General features: G+C 39.5%; 1 protein-coding gene across 1 annotated transcript in view; it reads left to right on the forward strand.

The window, feature by feature from the left end:
• FBXL13 (F-box and leucine rich repeat protein 13) overlaps window positions 1–20,546 on the forward strand; it is a 241,386-nt gene extending 220,840 nt beyond the window's left edge. Inside the window, 4 exon segments of the mRNA XM_014794454.2 lie at window positions 6,526–6,660; window positions 11,103–11,225; window positions 11,227–11,267; window positions 20,288–20,546. Of these exon segments, the coding sequence (XP_014649940.2) occupies window positions 6,526–6,660; window positions 11,103–11,225; window positions 11,227–11,267; window positions 20,288–20,477 (489 nt within the window). The 3' untranslated portion in view covers window positions 20,478–20,546.
• The last annotated feature ends 2,110 nt before the right edge of the window (window positions 20,547–22,656 follow it).

Below are 22,656 nucleotides of genomic sequence, written 5' to 3' on the forward strand. Positions count from 1 at the left end.
GTTACAGAAATCTGTGCTTCATGGCTATCCATGCCAAGAATGGTCTCTTAGAATTTATAACAGAACAACATACTGTTAAGAGACCTAAAGCACCTGGAATCAACTGGGAGTCATAGACAAGCTCCTACCAAGATACCTAGGCATTATTCTCTCTTCAAAGGCTGTGAGCAAAAGAAATAAGCTCAGCATTCTCTGTTGCTCCTGATACTAGTGTGTTTCTAATTGTAGAAACAAATCAATAGAATTAGAAATTTGCCAGACTTCAAAGGATGTGGAATTTGACAGCTTGTTTCCCATAGTTTGTAAGGTTCCAAGGGATACTGGAGTCATGGGTACCATGTTTTCTTGGCTGAGAAATAGCTGCAACTGAGAACACCCCATGCCAGTCCTGGCTTCTTGCCCACTCCCACTGGGGAGAACCATTCTCGAACAACTGAAGCACTTGTTGGACTTGCTAAATGAACACACAGGTCTGTTATTTTCATGTTGAGCATCCACAGAGAAGAACTATAAGAGACTATATTAAAAGGAAGATAATCCTTTGCAGGCCTCTCCCAACCTTTAAGCTGCTCCTGGAATATTAGTTTATCCTATGTAAGATGAAACTTGCAAAAGTTAAACAACCTGTCAGGTAGTTTGAACACAACAATAAAAAGATAGGAAAAATAAACATCAGAATCCCACTGTCCTGCAATAGTATGAGTTTCTTTTGCTTCTTAAACCTAAGTGGCCAGTCTGTTTTCCATCTCTCTTTCATGCAGCGTGCCTGGGCTTTGCTCAGTGTGCCTCACCTGACATGAACTGAGTGCCTGTGGCATGTTTCACAGGAGCTATCATTTCTCCATGTTATGACTTCTAATAACCCTCTCTATCAAATTCCAGTTAAATTTTGTGTACAGTATTTTCTCATCCCAAAGCCTTTCTCATGTTGAAGGTGGTGAGGTGGTGTTCTCAGGTCTTAAACAGCAGGTGACATTGTTGCAGGATCTCTCCGGTTCCACTGCTGACAGACAAAAGCCAGCATTTGTATAGGGTGTTATGTCTGCCAAGTGCTTTTGGAGTATACATTTTCTTTCCGTCTTCCAATAAGCCTGTGAGATAGGTAGATAGTTGTTTTCATTCTCCTCTTATAGATGAGAAAACTTGAGGGTAAGTAACTTGCTCAAGGTCACAGATACAACTTCAGATTCCAGGCCCTTTGTTTTTCTACTAGACTGCTAGCCTCCTTTGATTATATCATCTCTTATTCCATTACGCCCAAAATGGGAGATCAAAGCAGCACTGATGGTTCATGAACTCATTATTTCCTAGAGATCCTTAAATGGAAGAGGTCACAGGAGGATGGTGTAACTTTGTCCTTAGAGTAAAAATTCTGAGTTGCCATTTTCTTGGGAAAGAATGAGAAGGAGAACAACAAGTGGGGTGGCTGGCTGTGCAAACAGAAACCTATCAACTCTTTCAGGCTGATTATTATAGCTCAAATAATTTCCATGCCCTTCCTGTCCCATAGAGGCCCCTGGAGGAATGCCAGGTAATTGGGCCACTGAGCACCCATTTTTTTTACTTAGAAAAATGGAAAAAGTGTAGGTTATGTCACAGGCCACAAGAAAAAGACTTGATTGATCTTTGGGTAGTCCAACCTCGGCTCATTTTTATTTTGTAGATAAAGTCTAAAACCTGAAACTGTTCTGGAATTTTTTTTCAACAAATCCTAATTACAAATTATAATTCAAAGATATTTTGTTTTGTTCTTTTCCTGATCTTATTTTCAATATACATTCTCTTTTACTGCTTACCCTTCCTGTTCTTTAATTCCCCCACATTTGACATCATCAGTTATTGCAGTTATTGAACAGAGTGCGAGGAAGGACTGGACTTACTATCCTGAGCATGATCTATGGGAGCTCATTTTCCTCACTCCTGTGCTAAGAGGCATTTCCCATTCCCTTTGGACACTCTCCCTTCTTGAACTTCTTTTGCATGCCAGATGTTGGGGCCACGAAGATAAATTAGACATGGATTCTGCCCTCAAGAAGCTATAGTTAATGCAGCAGATAAGACAATTATATAAATAGCTATTATACAAGTAGAAAGTGAGAAAGACAAATAGATAAAATGCTATAGGAATCTGGAAGAGGCAATTCTTCTAGAGGGAGGAATTAAGGAAAACTTCGTGGAGTAAGCCACATTTGAGCTAGCTTGAAGCTAAAGTTTATCCCTCAAATCACCATATAATTTGGTAACAAATTTCATCATAAAAGTATCTTCGGAAATACTTGTTTTGGGCTGTGGCCTTGCCCCTCTTCCCTTCCGGAGTCCTCTCCATATTTAACAGCAGTATGCTCCTCTAAGGTTGGCCCTTAGCTAAGCCTTGCTTAGCCTGGTTTCCCTGGCAGGGAAGGTGGGGATGCAGGAGAGCCATCTCACCAGGAAAGGAGGCCTCAGGCTCTGCATAGTTTAGTTTTGGTGGCAAGGCCCATATTTCCCAGCTTAGTGTGCCCAGGCCACGACCACTCCCATCTGCACTGATGCCTAGTGGGAACAATGCTATCTTTGGTGGAGTAGTGCTCTACACCTCATGGAATATATGAGGCCCAAGAAACTGTAGTTTTGAATTCAGTTTATAACTTAAAATTGTGGAAGTTGTATTTCAGCCTTTGAGGCAGCCAAAAATAGTCTTCATTATAGAAAATTGTTCTTGACAGCATTTTTTCAGAATTATCAATAGGAAAAAAAAAAAAAAACCCACAAAACTTTGTAGTAGAATTAATCAGAACCTAACGAGGCAAATAGTGAAGAGACAGTGTCATGAGTATGCACCATGAGGTGAGCTTTTTTAAGGCTGGGAGCTGTCACCTGTCGAAGTGGTTTAAATTAGGATTTTGGCAGAAGTCCATTATTGTGACAGTCAGTAAATGTGAGTGAAACTCAGTCTCCTCTACATACCCAATTTAGGAATGTAGTCATTAAGCCCCCAAACTGTGACTCAGCTCAGAAGATACAGAGAAGAAATGATTTAACTCCCTAAGGACGTTTTCTTCACGATTGTTAACTCACAGCAAAATTGGTTGATATGTGGGATGGGAGACAAACTTGATAATAATTTTTGCATTTGCTCTCCATCTTTACTATAAAAGATTTTGACTTGGAAGAAGCTCAGTCTAGCATTTTCCAAGAACAGAAAATGAACAGCATTGAAATATATATATATACCCACACACGTATATATATATATATATAGCTGCAGTATGATTCTGCAGCACTGGAGCCAGAGAAGCATATAATAATCTTATCTGTAGGGGAGAAATGAAATTTCATGAGTGATTATGTTGAAACATTCCTGCAGACTTAAGTACTTAATATGACTTACATGTCTCTAATGGAAAATATGAATTATAAGAGAGGAAAAATTCTGACTTATTTCTTGGATCTGCACTGATTTATGCCAAGCATAAAGCCTTGGACCAATCTTTGTGCCTCAGATTTTCCATGGATGAGAATGCTACCATGAATGTATTATAGACCTTCTAATCATTTTTATAAGTTATTCTTTAATTTAAAACCTCTCAGAAAGTTTAACTTCAAAGAATATTAGAGCTTTAAAAAAAGGCTTAAAGCAGAACTGATTCAAGTAGTCCAAGACATTGACAGATGCTACTGAAAAGAGTTTTCAGGCACTAAGAGCCTTGAGTCTCCCTTTAAAGCTTGTTTCATCTTTTAATAATTTATTCTTTTCTTTTCTTTTTTTTTTTTGGTGAGGAAGATCCGCCCTGAGCTAATATCCATGCCAATCCTCCTCTTTTTTTTGCTGAGGAAGACTGGCCCTGGGCTAACATCTGTGCCTATCTTCTTCCACTTTATATGGGACGCCACCACAGCATGGCCTGACAAACGGTGCCTCGGTGCACGCCCAGGATCCTAACCAGGTCGCCAGCGGCGGAGTGTGCACACTTAACCGCTATGCCATGGGGCCGGCCCCAATAATTTATTCTTATAGTTTAAATGTTCCTTCTTGATTTAAATTTTCTCTGGTTCCTTGAAATCTATTCATTCTCTAAGTAGCAAATAATGTTATCCCACTCCTTGCAATGTAAGAATTTTTGTGTGACTAAAAAAGAATTCTTTATATTCTTGAAGACATTTATACAGGATCAATTAACCAACTAGTATTTATTGAGAACCTACTGTATTCTAAATATGATGCTTGTGAAAGGTGTATGAAAAGCTAGCAGAGTTCCAGACAGTACCTCTGAGAGACTTATTGCATTCTCATTAAAAAAACTTGTTGAAGCTCTGAGCTGAGATTCAAGATCACTAATCCCAATCCTTCAAAGCTAGATTCCCTTCTGCACCACACTGGGTGTGCCTTCTATGGTTGATTATCTCCAATGACAGGGACCTCACTGTCTCCTGACAAGCTGTCCCTCCCAATTTCGACATCACTTAGTTGCTAGAGAATACAGATTTCAATATAGAGATAGCCACAATACAGGAATGAGTCAAGTACTATAAGTGCTGAATCAGTTGAAAAAGACAAGTTCAGCATGAGGCCAGAGGAAAGAGGAATCACCGTTGGTTGCTGTGGTCGGGAAAGGGTGATGATTTATGGTTAAATAACCAGTATCTTTTAGTTTTCCTCAAAATACAATACAAATGGTCATCTTTATTATTGATGTCATATGCAAATCCTAATAATAGTTAACATTTACTAAGTGCTTACTATGTGCCAAGCACTAACCAATATGCTATATTGCCTCTCAAATAACACTGTATATAAGATTTTATAGCTAGCTTGATAATCTACTTTGAGGAACCATTTCAGCTATATATATAATTTCATAGAATCTGCACAACCATCCTTTGATACAGGTGTTATCATTCCCATTTTACCCAAGGAGACACTGTGGCTCAGAGAGTTTCAGCAACCCATATGGCAGCAGAGCCAGGCTTCTAACCCCACTCTGTTGGATGCCACAGTCCTAGTCTTATATGCTATGCTAAACTGCTTCTCCTGGAAATTTTCTCTCTTCTATTAACTTGTTAAAGAAAATAGTTGGCTGACTAGTTCTTTCTAGTCTTCCTTAGGGCTAAAATGAGAGGAAATCGGCACGCTCAGTGGGAGGGAAGCCCACGGGTGTTTTTACCTCTAGAGTTGTCCTGATGGTCATGAATTGATCCAACAGCCCAGGTCCTTCCCTCACTTCAGAGAGGAAAATGACATGTAGTCAGATGGACATCGTTTTTACATATAAATAAGGAATGTCCTATTAGGGTTACTAAACCCTAGTCCACTAGGGTTACTAAAATGTCCACTAGGGTTACTAAAATCTAATACTTATATCTAAATTTAATGGTAATCTGTCATTTACTGAGGTCTCTAATTTAATACTCTAAGAATCTGAGCTGCTTCACAATGAGGCAAAACCTCTAGAGTGACTGAGCGCATGCTGATAGTCGTAATTCTTACATTTGGGGGAGTGACTTCTCTTATAAGTACAATATTAGTGTTATCTTGAATTACTCATGGTTTCCAACTTCCACTCATCTTGATTTATTAAGATATTTTTATAATGACTGTTAGGTTTATTTTTGTCGATCATTTTGTCCTAGTATAACTGCTGAGAATGTAAAAGTGAGAATGAAAACTAAGAACTACGAGATAAAGGAAAGAATTTCCAAAGATTTCCAGGCCTTTTCGAGCCCTAGAAATTTGAGATGAACGTTTTGGCATTTCAGAATAATGCTAGATGGTAGACATTATTTTCCCTAATTCAAAGAAGAGAAGGGCCGGCCCTGTGGCTTGGTGGTTAAGTGCGCGCGCTGCAATGCTGGCGGTCCGGGTTCGGATCCCAGGTGCGCATCGAGGCACCACTTCTCCGTCCATCCTGAGGCCGAGTCCCACATGCCGCAACTAGAAGGATGTGCAGCTATGACATACAACTATCTGCTGGGGCTTTGGGGGGGAAAAATAAAATAAATAAAATCTTTAAAAAAAAAAAAAAAATAAAAATAAAGAAGAGAAAACTGAGGCTAAGAAGGATTAAGTGACTTGCTAAGGTTTCAGAGCTAATAAGTGATGGAAATTAAATCAAAACTCAGGTTGCCTGATTCCAAAGACTGTCCTCTTTCCATTACATTACACTGTCAATCCCAGAGTGTTTGCCTTCTAATTCTCACCTCCACATTTCTTTTCCTCCACTCACTTGGTGGAATATAACTTTAATAATGACTAACTATATGGCTTAAATTTCATTAGTGTTAACCTGAGGAAAACCAAATTCTGTTAGCAGGAATTTGAATATTACTAAGCTGTTAAGCTGGTGTGTGAATATCCTCTGTTGTAAAGAAATTTTGGATGTAATGGCTTTTTTTTTTTGCAACATGATGTAACACATCTATATTTCAGGGACTAAAATGGATACTAAGTAAACTGCTATGGGTAATCTGGCTTTAGATGTACACAACATTTGAATAAAGACTAAGGAAAAGAAAAGAAAAAATCTTTGACTTTGGAATTTCTTGCAGGCATTCTGCAAAGGTTCACTAATCTTGGAACACTGGGATGTCTCTTATTGCCCCCAGTTGTCAGATGAGATTATTCAAGTACCGGCCATTTATTGAATTAACATCACATCTCTCAGCATTGCTGGTTGTCCAAAGGTATATGCAGGAGTTAGAGCTCAGACATGTCAAATTGAAGCACTGCCAAAGAACCCAGGTAGGGTAGCAGTCAGGGGTTGGACTCATCATAGAACTTGTTTTGCCATGAGGCATTCATTAGATTTTTTTTTTCTTTCCCCAACTTGGAAATAGTTTTATGATTTCATTTGTGTCAAAGTAGAATTTTCAAAAAGTTAAAAACAATTCTCATACAAATATAAAAACTTGTCACAGATTTATTTAACTCATTAATGAGCGAACCAGCAAAACGGTAAAGTTAAGTTCATAGAGCATCTGATTGAACCAAGAATTTGTAGGAGCTGAAGAAAGAATGTTGAAATATGATTGTTAGGTTAGATCCAAAATTGCCTAATGTTCTACAAGGTAATAAATCCATACTCTTGGAGTTACAGTTTCTACCAGACAGAAATAATTTGCATCTCTCCTGGACAAAAATATAACAAGTAATAACATGTAACTTCACTGAGTTTGGGCCCTAATCAATAGTAAATAGTATGTCAAACAAAGGCATACTTCCTTATAGAATTCCTCAGGTGGCCGTGTTAACAATGTTCCAGCATGACACTGAAAGGACATACAATCATCTTTTGTTTTATTTGCAAGTATTTGATAATTTTTCTTGATATCTGTTTATAAAAAAACAAAAAGACATACTGATGGTAAAATCTTTGGACCACATATAAAAGCAAAAAGGAGAAAGTAAAAATCCCTTGTCATATCACCATCCAGACATAACCATTGTTGGCATTTTATGCTCATTCTTCCACAAATTTTTCTATATACAAAGAGATTAGAAATAGTTATAGAAAGATTGTGTTTTGTCTTGTTTTTTAAGAATAGAATCACACTTTCAAAAATACATTATAACTTACTTTCTTTTCTCTTAATATATTATGAACATATCTCCATGTCAAGAAATACAGAAATAATCCTGGTTCTGGATTAATATGGCAGATTGAATATACGCATATACTTTTGTTTCCTATTGAAACCCTACCAAAACTGTAGAAGATGGGTAAGGGTCCAGGTTGATAGGGGAAACAGGAGAAGAGAAAAGAGTAACAAAATTTTGGAAACTTGAAAATAGGTGGACTAATTTAGCAGACCAGAGACAGCTTTGAATCCTAAACCAACAGTAGAGAAAGCTGGAAAAAAATTTTTGATTTTGTTTTTATATCATCAAACTTGGCAGCACTGCATACCTCTGGAACTAAGTGAAGAGGGTGGCTAAAATAAAGAAGACTGGGTTAAGAGTTCTTGAGAAATAGATCCCTAGATCTCCTCCACTACACCATATCTCTGGGCAACTGCCCTTCCCCACCCCTCATCAAAAGATTGGAGATTTATTTCCTAGAGCCAGATTTCTTAACCTTGGCGTTATTGATATTTTGGATGAGATAATTCTTTGCAGTGGGGGCTTGTTCTGTGCACCGTAGGGTGTCTAATAACATGCTTGCCCTTTACTCACTGTATGTCAGTAGCACCCAACCGCCTTCAACTCCAGTCGTGACAATAAAAAATGTCTCCAGATATTGCTAAATGTCCTCTGGGGGGCAAAATTGCTCTTTTATCTGCTCTACAGATAGTTAAACAGAGGGTTGCTGGGCTGGGAGACATGATGTATAATTGAGGGCTTGGGTTCAAAAGTGAAAACAGGAATTAAGTGACTGAATGCCGAATGCAGAGACACTCAAGCACTTTTCCAACACAGCCTCCTGCATTTGGCTGTCAGATCTTTCCCTCCAGGCGGGAGATTGGAAGTCTCTTTTCTGGGGACTCTGACTAGCCCAAGATAAAAGACCAAAAAATATGCAAAATATCCAGAAAGAAGAAAACTAAAAAATCTTTAAAAAAAACCTCAGAAATTCGAGATTATTAACAACCTTTTCTCTTCTGTTGTGTGCACTGACAGCCTTCTATTTACTAAGGCATCATCTGAAGTCTCAAAATGCCCTGCATTCTAACTAGTCTAAAAATTCAGTTTCTCAGCTATTTAGTCTGTGTGGTTAGTGGATTAAGAGAGTGATACTGGAACCTCTTAGTTCCTCCATAGTTAATTGTGCCACAATGAGGAGCAGGAGGCAGTGGGGGAAAAGATATGGTAAATCATGACAAAATTAAGCTAGAAAGTTCACAGTAAAATTCTTTTTGCTTAATAATGTACTTGTTAAGAATTAGGGAAAACAGACGTCTTTCTGGTCAGCATCCTCTGGTTCTGGAAGTGAGCTGGGTCAGGGAACTCGGCACACTAGCAGCACCGAGCATGGACCCTCTGCAGCTTGAGCAGTCAGAGCTCGCAGGGCTCTTGCTTCCAGTGCACGCGGACATGAGGACACGTGGCCAACACATGGCTCCCTGGGAACTGCCCTCGCTGTAAAGCAAGCACAGATGGGACTGGGCTTTTTAGTTGCTCTACTAATGAGGGAGGAGAGCAGGAAAATGAGAAAAGGAAAGACTCCAGTGAGAACAGGAATTGGGGCAGAGGGTTTTTTTTTTTTTTTTCCGTTTTTGTTTCATTTTTGGGAAGGAGAAATTGAGAGAATTCCTTCTATAAACTGTGCAGTGGATACTGTCTTGCAGCTTGGAATCTGAGGAGGATGTTACATAAATATTATGAAATGAATCACTCTACCTCAAAAATCTAGGGTGTGGAAAAGGAAGGGGAATAGATTATTTCTGAACCTTAATTTAAGGGAGAAGGGTTTAGCTCTACTATCTGTGGGTCAAATGAGTATCCTGATTCAGAAGATGTGGTGATGATAATTTGGGCCGAATCTGAATATTACTCACCCAGAAATTATAAGGCTGTGGTCCAGTCTAATATATTCCACCTGCAATGCTTTTGATGAGCCATAACACACATTAGTGTCTGGCTCATCATTCTAGGGTAGGTTTCCCAAAAGCCTAATGGTTAATCTTGAATGGTCACCTTATCCATCTCCTGGAAGACCAGCTTTTCCTTGCAACCAGCTTACCTCCAAGGTCAGTGAGCAGTACTACGACCTCATCCTACTCAGCACTAAAATGGGAATAACATAATCTCTGCTCAATAGGACGTAGATCAGGACCTTTATCTGGGAGTTAAGAATGTAGCCAGTCATCTCCACCTCCAGTTCCTAGCCCCCATAAGTCCCAACAACATCACCTCAGTCATTGAACATCTTGAGCTTCTGATTTATAGGAAATGTCGAGTTCCTTTTCAACTTCCCCAGTATCAATAAAACCTAGCACTCTCAGCTCCACTCCTCCTGGAATTTTCCATCATCTCATTGCCTTTCCTTTTCTCTACAGTTCTGAGGGTTTTTTTTTTTTTCCAATGACATCAGATCTTCAGAGACCCACATAGTATAGCAGGAATGTCTGAAGGCATTTTCGTGAGAATCGGTTGCAGTGTTAAACCTTGGTCCTGAGCATTTTCTGGAAACAAGGCATACTTAGACAATGACATCTATTTTTCCAAACTTAAAAAGTGTACATTTCAAATGGAAGGGTTTTTCTGCATAATTCTCTCAACTTTACGTTAAAAACAAGAGCCAAGCCTTACGGCATGTTTTTTAGACTGTTCAAACATTTAAAATAAGAAACTAAATCCAGCTGGAAAAAAAATTTCTTGGGGAGAGTGATCTAGTTAATTCTGCAGCAGGTCTCAGTTCAGCTATAAATTCAAAAGCATGTTTTGTAACATGTGATGTTATTAAACCTTTGTTTCCAAATTGATGATGCCTTAGAGTGGATTTCAAGTTTAAAGCCAAATCCCTATACTGCAGCATTTCATAAGTTTCTCATATTGCTGTGACAGGTATTACTCAGGAAATTTTGATGAAGTTGCTCATCCAAACCAGAGAACTCTAAAATGAAAATAACAGCAAGATCACAAATTCTATTGGTGCCACTTGAAACTTACATTTTACTGTTTTGGAAATAGAGTTAAATCACTAACTTGAGTTATAGGCCCATCATGTGACAAGCTGGTTGAAGAGAATCTGCAAGAATCCTGATTCTGTTTGTTATGGACTGAATGTTTGTGCCCTCCCAAAATTCATATGTTAAAACCCTCACCCCAAATGTGACAGTATGTGAGGTGAGGCTTTCCGGAGGTAATCAGTTTTAGACGCGGTCATGAGGGTGGAGCCCCCGTAGTGGAATTAGTGTCCTTATAAGAATAGGAAGAAACTAAAGCTCTCTCTCTGCCATGTGAAGATACAGCAAGAAGCTAGCCATCTGCAAACTCAGACACGGAATCCGTAGGCACCTTGATCTTAGACTTCTCAGTCTCCAGAACTGTGAGAAATAAATGTCTGTTGTTTAAACCACTGAGTCTATGGTATTTTGTTATAGTAGCCCAAACTGACTAGTACACTATCCTTCCTTGGGATGGAGTTCATCGGAATATTCAGTACTTACTTTGGCTGTGTGTTCAGATTACTGACTCAGTGATGGAGATGTTATCAGCAAAATGCCATTACCTGCACATTTTGGGTATTTCTGGTTGTGTGCTGCTTACTGACCAAATGCTTGAGGACCTTCAGATAGGCTGCAAACAAACTCCAGATCCTTAAGATGAATTACTGCAGACTTATTTCCAAGTAAGTATGTACTTGAATATGAAAAGCTTTGAGAACTACTTTCTGGGAAAACCAAATATGTGACTATGGCATTTGTAATACATAGTGGCTTTCAGAGTTAGGAAGTTTCATTTTATTTTTTGCCTAATTGAAGTCAACATTTTGAGCTGAACCAAGGGAAGCTCTCCTCTAAAATGGTCTTTGTGGCTTCATATCCCTTTCCCAGTAGCCCTTCTACTTTAAGCACTTTCCTTTCCTTGAAGATGCAGATTTCCAAAGCCTTAACTCTACTCCTTGTAGAATTATTGCTATCTCTTCCTCTACTCATCTCTCAAAATATTTCCATTCAGTTAATCTTCCCTAGGAGTTAAGAAAATGGATTAAACCAGCTCACAATTAAGTATAAATTACTAGAAGCTACCCTAAACCCCATTTCTCCCAAAGCTATTTGCTTGATAGTTGTTATTCATTTAACTGGGGATTTCCTGTAAGATCTAGAGCTCAGAGTAAGGTATTCTGACTTGACTGCCACAGGCCAAATGCCTGTTCCCTCAATTTGCAAAATGTTTCCAATGAAATAACGGTTGGGTAAATAAGCAACCTATAAAGGTAGAAGGTCTCAGGTGTCCACTCTGTGCGTTTTTAAATAGAAAGCAGTTATATCTTCCATTGTTCAGTTTTTCTCCTTTTGACTGACAGTAAAACTGTGCCAAGTATTTTAACTGACGTGATGAAGTAAACTTCGGAGTGTTCAAAATGAGAATTCTTGACCAGTCCCTGAAGGTCAGGTTCTTTTCTGCAGGCTGGCAAAATGAATACTAAGAATTAATATTATCAAAGTATAAAGTGCATAATGTGTTCCAAGCATGTAGAATTCACAGAGGAACTTTCTTAATTAAGCAGCCCTGGCATCACATCAGCTGAGCCATGAGATATAGTCACTTGAGGCCTAAGGAATAAAATGGTTTCTGATCTAAGGCTGTCTGTTAAAATGAAATGAAAAACAAAACAAAAACAAAAACTATTACTTGTAAAATAGGCACTCCTTCTGGGTGCAGGCCTGCCTGGAGGAGGGCAGCCAACTGTAGCTGGGTCAGAAAAAAGGGGGCAGGTCCTTGAAAATTTTTGAAGATGAGTAGAGACCCAACCCTTCCTGAGAGGTCTGGAGATGACTGATATGGATATTAACTTCATTTAAAGAGGATACCATGAAATAAGGTCCTAGGAGTCCCTGTTGACCTTGTCATATCATTAAACGGCCAACTTTGGGCAAGACAGCAGTGAGTGAATAACATAGTATACAAAGGAGTTTAGCTTCTAATCTTTTGATTGTATTTTGCCAATCACTATTTTTGGGAGGTAATAATATTGAACTTCTAATAAGTGGGATTTTAAGTAGAATGAATGGAGACTTTCTGGCAACCTAATCTGTGAACCTAATCATGGTATGGGATGTTAAAGAGTGATAAATATGGTGTTTGGTCAAAAAGACCAAGATATCCAATAATATCCAAATCCTACCTTTGACTACTCACTCCTCTTGCAAGGTCACTAGATAAAAAACATGCGAAGAAAACAAAGCAAGGCAAAGTAAGATTTTACTACTAGCTGGGCTTGGCTCCCAAAACTCAATGTAAAATTCTAGTTAACCAGCTGGATCTATGGAAAATTCCAGGGCAGCCAAAAGGCCTCTTTTGTTTTCTACTGGCTGGCTGTCCCTATTAGCAAGAAGCAGACGTAGACTTGGCGCTAATGCCTAGAGGCGAGCTGGCTTGTCTGCCCATCTCATTGTCTAACGAGGCCAAACTAGCTTAGTCTCCCTTATAGCTCCATTCCTGCTAAGCTCCGGCAGAAAAGAGGCCTAGAATCCTCTGATTCTTTGTCTAGCAATCGAGAAGGGCAGTTCCCACAGCAGAGTGGCTTGGAGAGTCCCAGCGTTGGGACTAGTAAGGCTCCAGGAGCATCTGTCTTGACATTCAACATCTAGGAGAAGGTGCTGTTTGTCAGTCAAGGAGCTCTCCAGATACCTGAGCCTCAAAACTTTGATTAGAGAAGTGGTAAGGCCTGGCCACAAGCAGCTCTTTGGGGTCAGCTCTAGGGACTGTAGAGCAGCTTCCTTCTCCACTTAGATCCTCGGGTGGAATTGGAAATGGTGCACAGAGTATGTGGACCGTTCAAGACTCAAGCTCATGATGATCTCTAAGCCCTTTACCTATGTTCACTCTAAAAAAGCCCAGTTGTTTGCTCTTACCAGAGCCAATGTGGCTCCCTCAACTGCAGGGGCTTTATTTTGTCTGGGTGAAATGGAACACTTGGTAGTTGGGATAAAGGAGATTTTTATTGCTTGGGAAGTGGTTCAATGACTTTGAATCACAAAGCGATGGACTGCCTCACATCTGATTCCATTTGAACATGAAAACATTGTATGATGCAGCCGTTAAAATCCAATTATAGCCCTCAGAAGAAACTGTTCTATGTACAAATTCCCCATACTCAACAGAATCTGAAAATACTGCAACAGCTTTGCAAATCAAAGAGGTCTGTTCAGCCCACCCTTTCTGAACCAGGGGAGTAGCAAACTTTCGGTCAATGAGCAAATCGGCTGTAGCTTTTTTGCAAGAGAGATTCCAGCATGAGATATGCTGTCATTCTACCAACCCCAGAGCCTGAAGGGATTCCAGGAAGTGATTCCAGAAGCTCCATGTGGAGGCACAATAAAGGCTCCTTTAATTCAAGGAGGAATAAGTAACAGTTATGACCATAAACATGACAAAATCTAGCTGTCGATATTTGAAGCAGTTGTGTACAGCCAGCCTTTCAAATTATGGCCTTCTGTGGGGAAAGAAAGAAAGGCAATGGAGAAGAAAAGCATAGTGGGAGAGAGGGAGAAAGACTCAAGCAACGGTTCCACAATACAGGAGGGTCTGAACTAGAGAGGCAGAAGAGCCATTAAGTCTATAATTAGCAAAGAGTAAAGGGACATTTCCAACATTTTTGTGTCTGGATCCCAAACTTTCAACTCTAGAGAGATCAGCAGAGAAAGTCTCGGTGGCCTTCAGAGCCCCAAACAGCAGTATAGAGATTCCTTGAAGGCCTTCTTTGGCAGTTGCTGGCAGCATCTGTGTTTCTAGGAAATACAACTCTTATTAGAATTCTCCTCTCCAGCTCATGGAAAGGTCTTTGTGGAAAGGCTTTTGTTATCTGGAGGTATTGACTTTTATTATTATTATGAACAAATAATATTATTTAACAATTATTATTTGCCATGTACTGTGCTAAATCCTATTTTGTGTTTATTATCTCATATAATCCTCACAAATACTCTATTAACATAAAAATGAATAAGGAAACAGGTTTAAACAGGTTAAATAACATGCCCAAGATCATACAAATAAAAGGCAGAGCCATACTTTGTAGCTGGGTCTTAATCATTACTATGCTGCTCTTTTGCCTTTAGATTAGTGATTCTGAAGCTTTTTAAAAGCTCTAACAGTTAAGGGATTTGATCAATAAGGGGAGACATGTGCTCTGTTGTGCCCAACTTGCTTGCTGATGATAAATAAGAGAGGCTGCTGATTACAAGCAGTCTTTGGTGTTGGCTCCAACACTCCCCCTTCTTCTGCCCACTCAAGAAACTAGAAGGAAATGTGAGTGAGGGCAGGTAATGTTATTACAGGGATAACCTTGAATCCCTTTAGTTTATAAAAACAAAAATCACTTACAAACTTGAGTACGTCATTATTATTAACCATCTAAGGTGATACTTCACAACTGTTTGTGGCATATCATGTTTGAAAATCACTGTTTTATACCGATCCAAAGAAACCTCTCTGACCAAGTTAAATGAGTAATGATGACTAACCATTGCAGTAGACTGGTTCAATTCCAAAATCATCTCATATAAGGTCTTGGAGTCACTTAGGCCAAGCCAGAGTGGAAGGTAGTCAAAGGATTCCATATGCACTCTAAGAAACTTAGAACACACAGTTATTCCTAAGTATACATTTGTTTTCAATATTTCCTAGCTCCCATGTATGACCACACTACAGCATCAAGCTATGAAAAAAAAACAAAAACAAGAGAGAGTATTGTTTCTGACAGGAGCAGTTTCTACATTTTCAAGTTTCCTGATACTTTTCAAAAGTGCATTTGTGCAAACACACAGGATGCTGTGAAAAAGAACTCATAGAGACTTGCTGGTAGTCACCATGCTGGTCTGTTCTCTTGGCCAGGTCCTGAGTCTTAGGAGTCAGTCCACGTGAGGAGGCCGAAGGTCCTAGTAAGGTGGTAAGGACAGCCAGTTCATGGGCTAAGGATTTTGTGAAAGGTAGAGAGGAAGTACCCTAGGGAATAGTCTACAATAGCATACAAATTCTAAAAATAATCCCGGATTTGCCCAGGACAGATTCAGATTTTCAATTTTTCCCTAGGACCACCCTTGCTGTGAAAGTAGGTTGGACTAAGACAGGCCCTAGAGACATTAGACTGGAGGAAGCTGGCATTTGAGACTGGGGGAAGAGGGGTCTGAGAACTGATACTTTGCTCCTCTCCAGTCTGTAAGGATCACCTCCAATGGTCAGGAAGGTGCTCTGATATTTAGTTTCACTTAAGCTGACAGTGGGTAGAATGGAGAGCAGTGCTTACACTAAGAGCTAAGGTAAGGGTGGCATGGAGGCAAGAAATAAGCAAATTTAAGAAATGCATGTACTATCAGGTACTTCACCCATGGCTCGTGCTCAATATGCAACTCATTTTGATTCTGTCCCATCACATTGCATTTAATGAGTAGTCTCCCTATTCATCCTCTATTTTTATTCTCTGTATTTGATACCAAACCTCTTAATCTCAAGTTTGTGTGCCCAAAGTGCAGTAAGCCAATCACTGAGCCATCTGTGCTTGGAGATGGAGAAAGCTTTATTTGAATTGGCCAAAACGAGAAGGCGGGAGGACAGGTTCTCTCAAATCCACCTTAACAAGAGAAGAAAGCAGGTGGGTTTTATAGAGCTAACTGACTAGGCAGGAGGAGTTTCAGAGAAACAAAGGGGTCATCTTTCACTCCAGAGAAGCCCTTGGGCAATCTGACTTCTGGGCTTCAATGGCAGCTGGGGGTTGATCATCCAGTGATTGCAACCATCCGGAAGGCATTCTCTTTCTTCTGCAGAACAAGCTGACAAATCCTCATGACCCCTGAGTCACCCCTCAGGTTAAACAAGAAAACAGCAAATTGACAAGATTCATCTAGGTCTGTGTTGGGAACAAGGCTGAAAGACAATCATGTTCTTATTGAATATCTACAGTAACCCTCAGATACCTGGCTTCATATTGAGGAGTCAATATCCCCGACTTTCTTTTTCTTGTTATTTTCTCAAACTCCCATTATTTGCTAATTGTTTTTATATCACAATTACCATCTAATTTACCCCAGCCTGTAGCTGACTAAGGAACTGTATGACCCAATATTTATATGTTCCCAAACTTAGCATTAAGAGAACTCATCCTCTTACCAGTTATCTAGAACTCTCAAAAACTGTTGTTATTCTGAGGTCAAAGGTTACATATAATTTGATCAACTACTTACAAATCTTTTACTCCCCAAACAAATATGTCCTTTTCCTATAGGTCAAGACCATTGTTGCCTCTGACTGCAGTAGTCTTGTTATCATCAGTGGCATTAAATCATTACCATCAACTGAACAATAGTATGTGTGTCCAGAGCTCTGCTGTTTGGGAGACGGGGGCAGGACAGTGTTGGAAACAGGAACCTAAGAATGCCTCTTCTAAACCAACAAACCAGCAGAAGACAAAAGAGCTAAAGGACTTCCCTTTTTGGTGTAAGCTGCTGAAATCTCGTTTCGGCTGTTACCACTAGGTTTCAGGGAGATACAAAGAAATGTAATATACCCTTAAATAACTTACTATCTTCTTAAACAAAAGGAAAATAACAAAATTTAAACTTATAAACAACTAATGCCATGAGGCTATGTACTGGAAAGAAATTAATTCTACGATCAACTTCCTATAGAAGTTCAGAGGAAGAAGGAATTGGGTTTGGGTCTTTATAAGAGGCTGGATTGATCTGTATTTTTGAAAGATGGACAAAGTTTAGACAGGTAGAGATGGGGTGAAGGGTGAGTAACAACAGACCTCTGCTGCTTAGAATAGTGTTTTACCTGTTTGAAACTGATAGTGCCAATGTCTTATGCTTCAGATTCTCCCAACATTTGGTATTATGTTGTGGTAGGTCCTTAAGGGAAAACAATCTTGCAGAAAATACCTTCAAAGACATGGAGATCTCAACTCCATAGAATTGAAAAAGCAGAAAAATCATCAGGAGAAGAAAATGGGGAACGCTAAAGATGTAACACTATTATTTTGCCTAATATTGTCCTACTTAATATGACATTATTAAAGGACATATAGAGATTATATAAGAAGTTTAAAACATAGGACCACACTTTCTTAAAAAGATTAAAAACTTAGCAGAATGCAAAACTTTATCTTTGACTATAAACTCATCATTTTTGAATTTGAGAATGAGTATTTCTCTAAAGAGAAGATACTTGTTTGCCAAGTTTTAGTCCACAGGGATTGGTGGCTCAGAACTAGAAATTAGTATAGCAATTGCTTTTACTCAAATTGTTCTTTAAACTTGTATTAGTTTTGTGAGTGCAAATATATAAGCCAAAAAGCAATGTGGTAAGACACAGAATTAGCAACACTTTGGTTGTCTCCCTGTTGAGTTTGGTTACAATTATTTTAATACATCTAAGATTTGATTCTAGTGAAACAGCATTTTAAACAACTGGTGTATCTTAGCCTTTTCCAATTTCATTGCCCTACCTGAGCTCATACAGCCACTGAGCACAAATTTAACTCCAAGCGTATGGTAATAGTGGCCTCCATATCAACGACTCAGTTTCCAGACTTTCACAATTAATAACTCAATATAATATACGGCAATGGTGAGCAAAGTAGCCCCTTCATGGGCAAACATTATTACTCATTTCTGATACTAGAGAAGTTGCCAATTATTCATTTCCTTTTTAGTACTGGTCTCAAGATTCAAACCAACTTCCTAGGAAAACCCTTCTATCCTCAAAATGGCGTTGTTTTCAAGTTAGATATACTTTTTTCTGATGCTGTGATATTGTGATTTATAAGAAATATATATGTCATTCAGATGACCAAAATGTATTTTTTTTTATGGTTGTTTTATTTTTATTTATTTATTTATTTATTTATTTTGTGTGTGAGGAAGATCAGCCCTGAGCTAACATCCATACTAATCCTCCTTTTTTGCTGAGGAAGACCGGCTCTGAGCTAACATCTATTGCCAATCGTCCTCCTTTTTATTTCCCCAAAGCCCCAGTAGATAGTTGTATGTCATAGTTGCACATCCTTCTAGTTGCTGTATGTGGGATGTGGCCTCAGCATGGCCGGAGAAGCGGTGCGTCAGTGCGCGCCCGGGATCCGAACCCCGGCCACCAGTAGCGGAGTGCATGCACTTAACCGCTAAGCCACGGGGCTGGCCCCAAAATATATTTCTTACATTTTGTCTTCCTCCACAGTTCCTGGCTCACAGCTTCCAAAACCCTTGGAATTTCCTGAGTGATAAGAACAATGGGAACATCTTTTGTCGTAATATTTGGTCTCGTCCTCAGTTCCTGAAATTCAGGAGCCATAAAGGTGAAATGGGTGTCTCATTATTCCTAACAAAGCCCCTTTCCACCAAAACTGGGTTTATGTTAACGAGGTGACTTTTGGAAAGCACCTGAGGATGGGGGCTGGTTGCCAGGGAAACCAACCATGAATAGAGAGGTGGAACTTTCAGTCCCACTCGCTGATTTCCAGGGGGGAGAGTGGAGCTGGAGGTTGAATCAATCACCAATGGCCAATGATTTAATCAATCATACCTACGTAATGAAGTCTCCATAAAAATGCATAAGGACAGGGTTTGGAGAGTTTCCATGTGGATGAATGTGTGGAGATTTGGGGAGAGTGGCACACCTGGAGAGGGCATGGAAGCTCCGTGCCATTTCCTCATACATCTCTTCCATCTGGCTGTTCTAGAGATATCCTTGTATAATAAACTGGTGATCCAGCAAGTAAAGTGTTTCTCTGAGTTCTGTATGCAGCTCTAGCAAATTAATCAAACCCAAGGAGGCGGGTGTTGGAACCTCCGATCTATAGCTGGTCAGTCAGAAGCCCAGGTGACCTGGACTTGCGATTGGGATCTGAAGTGGTGGGAGGTCTTGTGGGACTGAGCCCTTAACCTGTGGAATCTGATGCTATCTCTGGGTAGATAGTGCCAGAATTGAGTTGAATTGTAAAACACCCAGCTGGTATCCGAGAACTGCTTAGTGATGTGGGGGAACCCCCCCACCCTCAACACACACACACCCATGTTGGAATTTTGGTCCAAAACAACTTTTAGATGCCTTCTTTGCTTCCTTTCTTACTTCTTCCTAAGAAAGACACTAATAGTATTTTTAATCATTTTGGTCACGGACGCATTTGAGAATTTGATAAAAGTCACAAATCCTCTCCTCAGAAAAATGTATATTAGATACAAAACTGCATGAATTTTCAGGGAGTTCATGGACCTCCCTGAAGTTCATCCAAGTATCCAACAGCAATCTGTGGACTCTGGATTAAGAGCTCTTGTTCCAGTGCATGGTCAGCCTTCACAGGTTGGCTGGTTAAGGTATTCTCTCATCAAAGAAACTAGAAATACCAGAGGGCTCACTCAAGAGCACTATAGAGCGCCCTTAGTGTTCCTACTCCATAAACATGCATAGTTTCCTTACCCATTCATTGTGTCTGTTAATCTCTGAACTGGCTGAACCAGAGAGCTTCTTAAGCTTTGGGATCCTGATTATTAGCATAATTACCCACACCTTCCCCCTCACCAATGCAAGAGAGCTGTGAAGTGAATCCAGCTTGTGACAGTGAATTCTTTAACTCCAAATTTGATCTAGTTTGAAAATTCTGCACTAGTGATTACTTCTGCAACTAGCTAATGCTAATCACTGTTATTACAGGGAGGCAGCTAAGAGAATGTCATCTAAAGTCCAGCAGCAGGAGTGCAGCCCTAATGACCCTCCACTTTGGTTGGGCTATGAGTGTGAAGGCAAGCCTCTTACAGAGCAAGATGGTATAACACCACTTGGGGAAGATTTAGAATTGACAGTGTAACAGTCCACATATAGTAGTGAAGAGGAAGTAGTATGACCTTCAGCCTTAAGGAGGAAGAACAAAAAATCTAGAACTTGGCAACTTCATTTGACACAAGTATTTTTACTAGCTGGATCTCAACAGTGTAAACAAGCAGCAAATCATTTCCTAATTCTTATTCCCACTACAAATGTTACTAAATACATCATTAGTTCTTCTAATAATCATGATTTAAAAAAATGCCAAATCATGTACTGCTACTATGTAAGTTTTCCACTTAAATTTACCTTAATCAAACCAGTAGTTTTGATGAGATTATCAAATCTAATGTTACAATTATATGAAACAACCCTGAGAGATGTGATGTTTTTGACACAGAATTTAAAGATTTTATTTATTCAGTTTTTTCCCCCCAAAGCCCCAGTAGATAGTTGTATGTCATAGGTTCACATCCTTCTAGTTGCTGTACGTGGGACTCAGCCTCGCGTTGGACAGAGAAGTGGTGCCTCGGGGCGCTCCCGGGATCCGAACCCGGGCCGCCAGCATCAGAGCGCGCGCACTTAACCGCTAAGCCACGGAGCCGGCCCTGACACAGAATTTAGAACCTCCTCTTTAGAAAAGAAGGAGAGATGGCCATATAAATCAGAGTAAGAGTCTGAGCCAGAGAAATGACGTTAAGGATCTGTGAGACTTTATTATAAAGGACATAGACATACATTTTTAAAGGAAACAAGACTTACTTGTGATTCCCAGACATTTAACAAGAGAGAACTAAATGCCAATCAACCTGGACTCTTCTTTGACTTAACAGTCAGGGACAAATTAAATAGAAGGAACTATCTGTGAATAGAAAGGACGTCCCTGCAATATCTTGGAAAGATCTTTTTTTTTTTTTTTTTTTTGGTGAGGAAGATTAGCTCTGAGCTAACATCTGTTGCCAATCCTCCTCCTTTTGCTAAGGAAGACTGGCCCTGGGCTAAAATCCACGCTCATCTTCTTTAACTTTTATGGGACACTGCCACCGTATGGCTTCAAGTGGTGTGTTGGTGCGCGCCCAGGATCCAAACCCCTGGCCGCTGCAGCCGAGCGCATACACTTAACTGCTATGCCACCGGGCAGGCCCCAGAAAGATCTCTTTTTAATCAAATTTGCTCTATGGAGGAATTTTTAAACTACGCAATCCCAAAAAAGATGTTCTCCCAATTTTATGTTAGGAGGTATGGGTTATTGTGTATCTACATATTAATTTTTAATAAGCTTTCATCTATGGATTTTTACCATTCTGGTAGAATATAACCCTCTTTAGATTTTAACAGAATTCAAATGATCACATGCCAGTATATCATTATTTGATATTATATAACACTGATGTTAACAGAGTCCAGGAGAAAGCACAACTGTTCTGACTGCCACCGACAAGCTTGTCCGTAATATACTAGATTAGCGTTTTAAGCCTTCTATTTCCTCCATTACTTATCTCTTAGATAGGGTTAATCACTATCTTTTTGTACTCCACAAATTTGAAGTAAGAATACAACTTGAGGTAGAGGATATGAAAGTTACTTTGAAAAGTTTTAAAAGAGCCATACAAGGTATTATTATAGGGTATTCTGTATTAACTAAATGCTTCTAGTAACTCTCCCCTTTCTTAGGTTGATTCTGAAAGAGTTTCTGAAATAAGGTAGTATCACTTAGCTGTGAAGTGGTTCCCGGAAGTGGACAGCAGGGGAAATCAGCTGAGTAGGAAGTTTTAAGACTTGAGCCAAGAGACTTAAGATGACTGTTCTAAGAGGGTGATTTTTAACTAAATTTGAAGATTTCTGGCAGCTGCATAAAAGTTGGCTTCTGACCTCTAAGTGTCTGACCCTGCACTGTCTCAAGCACACTATTGGAGAGACCTATAAAAAGAGACAACTCCTTTCTAAAGGAATAGTACCTGCATGACAAAGACCAGGGTAAGGAGAAACACACTCTGTTATGTTCTCTGGAAAACAAGCAGGGTGTTGAACTGTCAAAGCTTGCTCCAAAACTCTTTGTGTAAGATCCTCTTTTAAACAAGAACAGGAGACACATTTGTTCATTATGGGGAGACAAATTTTATAGCTACAGAAATGAAAGAAAAGGGGTAGGTGTTAGAAAAAGTGGGCTATGAAAAAGGACCAAGAAGTAGAGTGAACAGGTGGTAAAATCTTCAAGTTCTCAGTGCAAAGCACTCAAGGTATCCAAAATATTCCTT

Source organism: Ceratotherium simum, chromosome 1, assembly GCF_057802395.1.
Source record: "Ceratotherium simum simum isolate JZ-2026a chromosome 1, ASM5780239v1, whole genome shotgun sequence".
NCBI classification, from domain to species: Eukaryota; Metazoa; Chordata; class Mammalia; order Perissodactyla; family Rhinocerotidae; genus Ceratotherium; species Ceratotherium simum.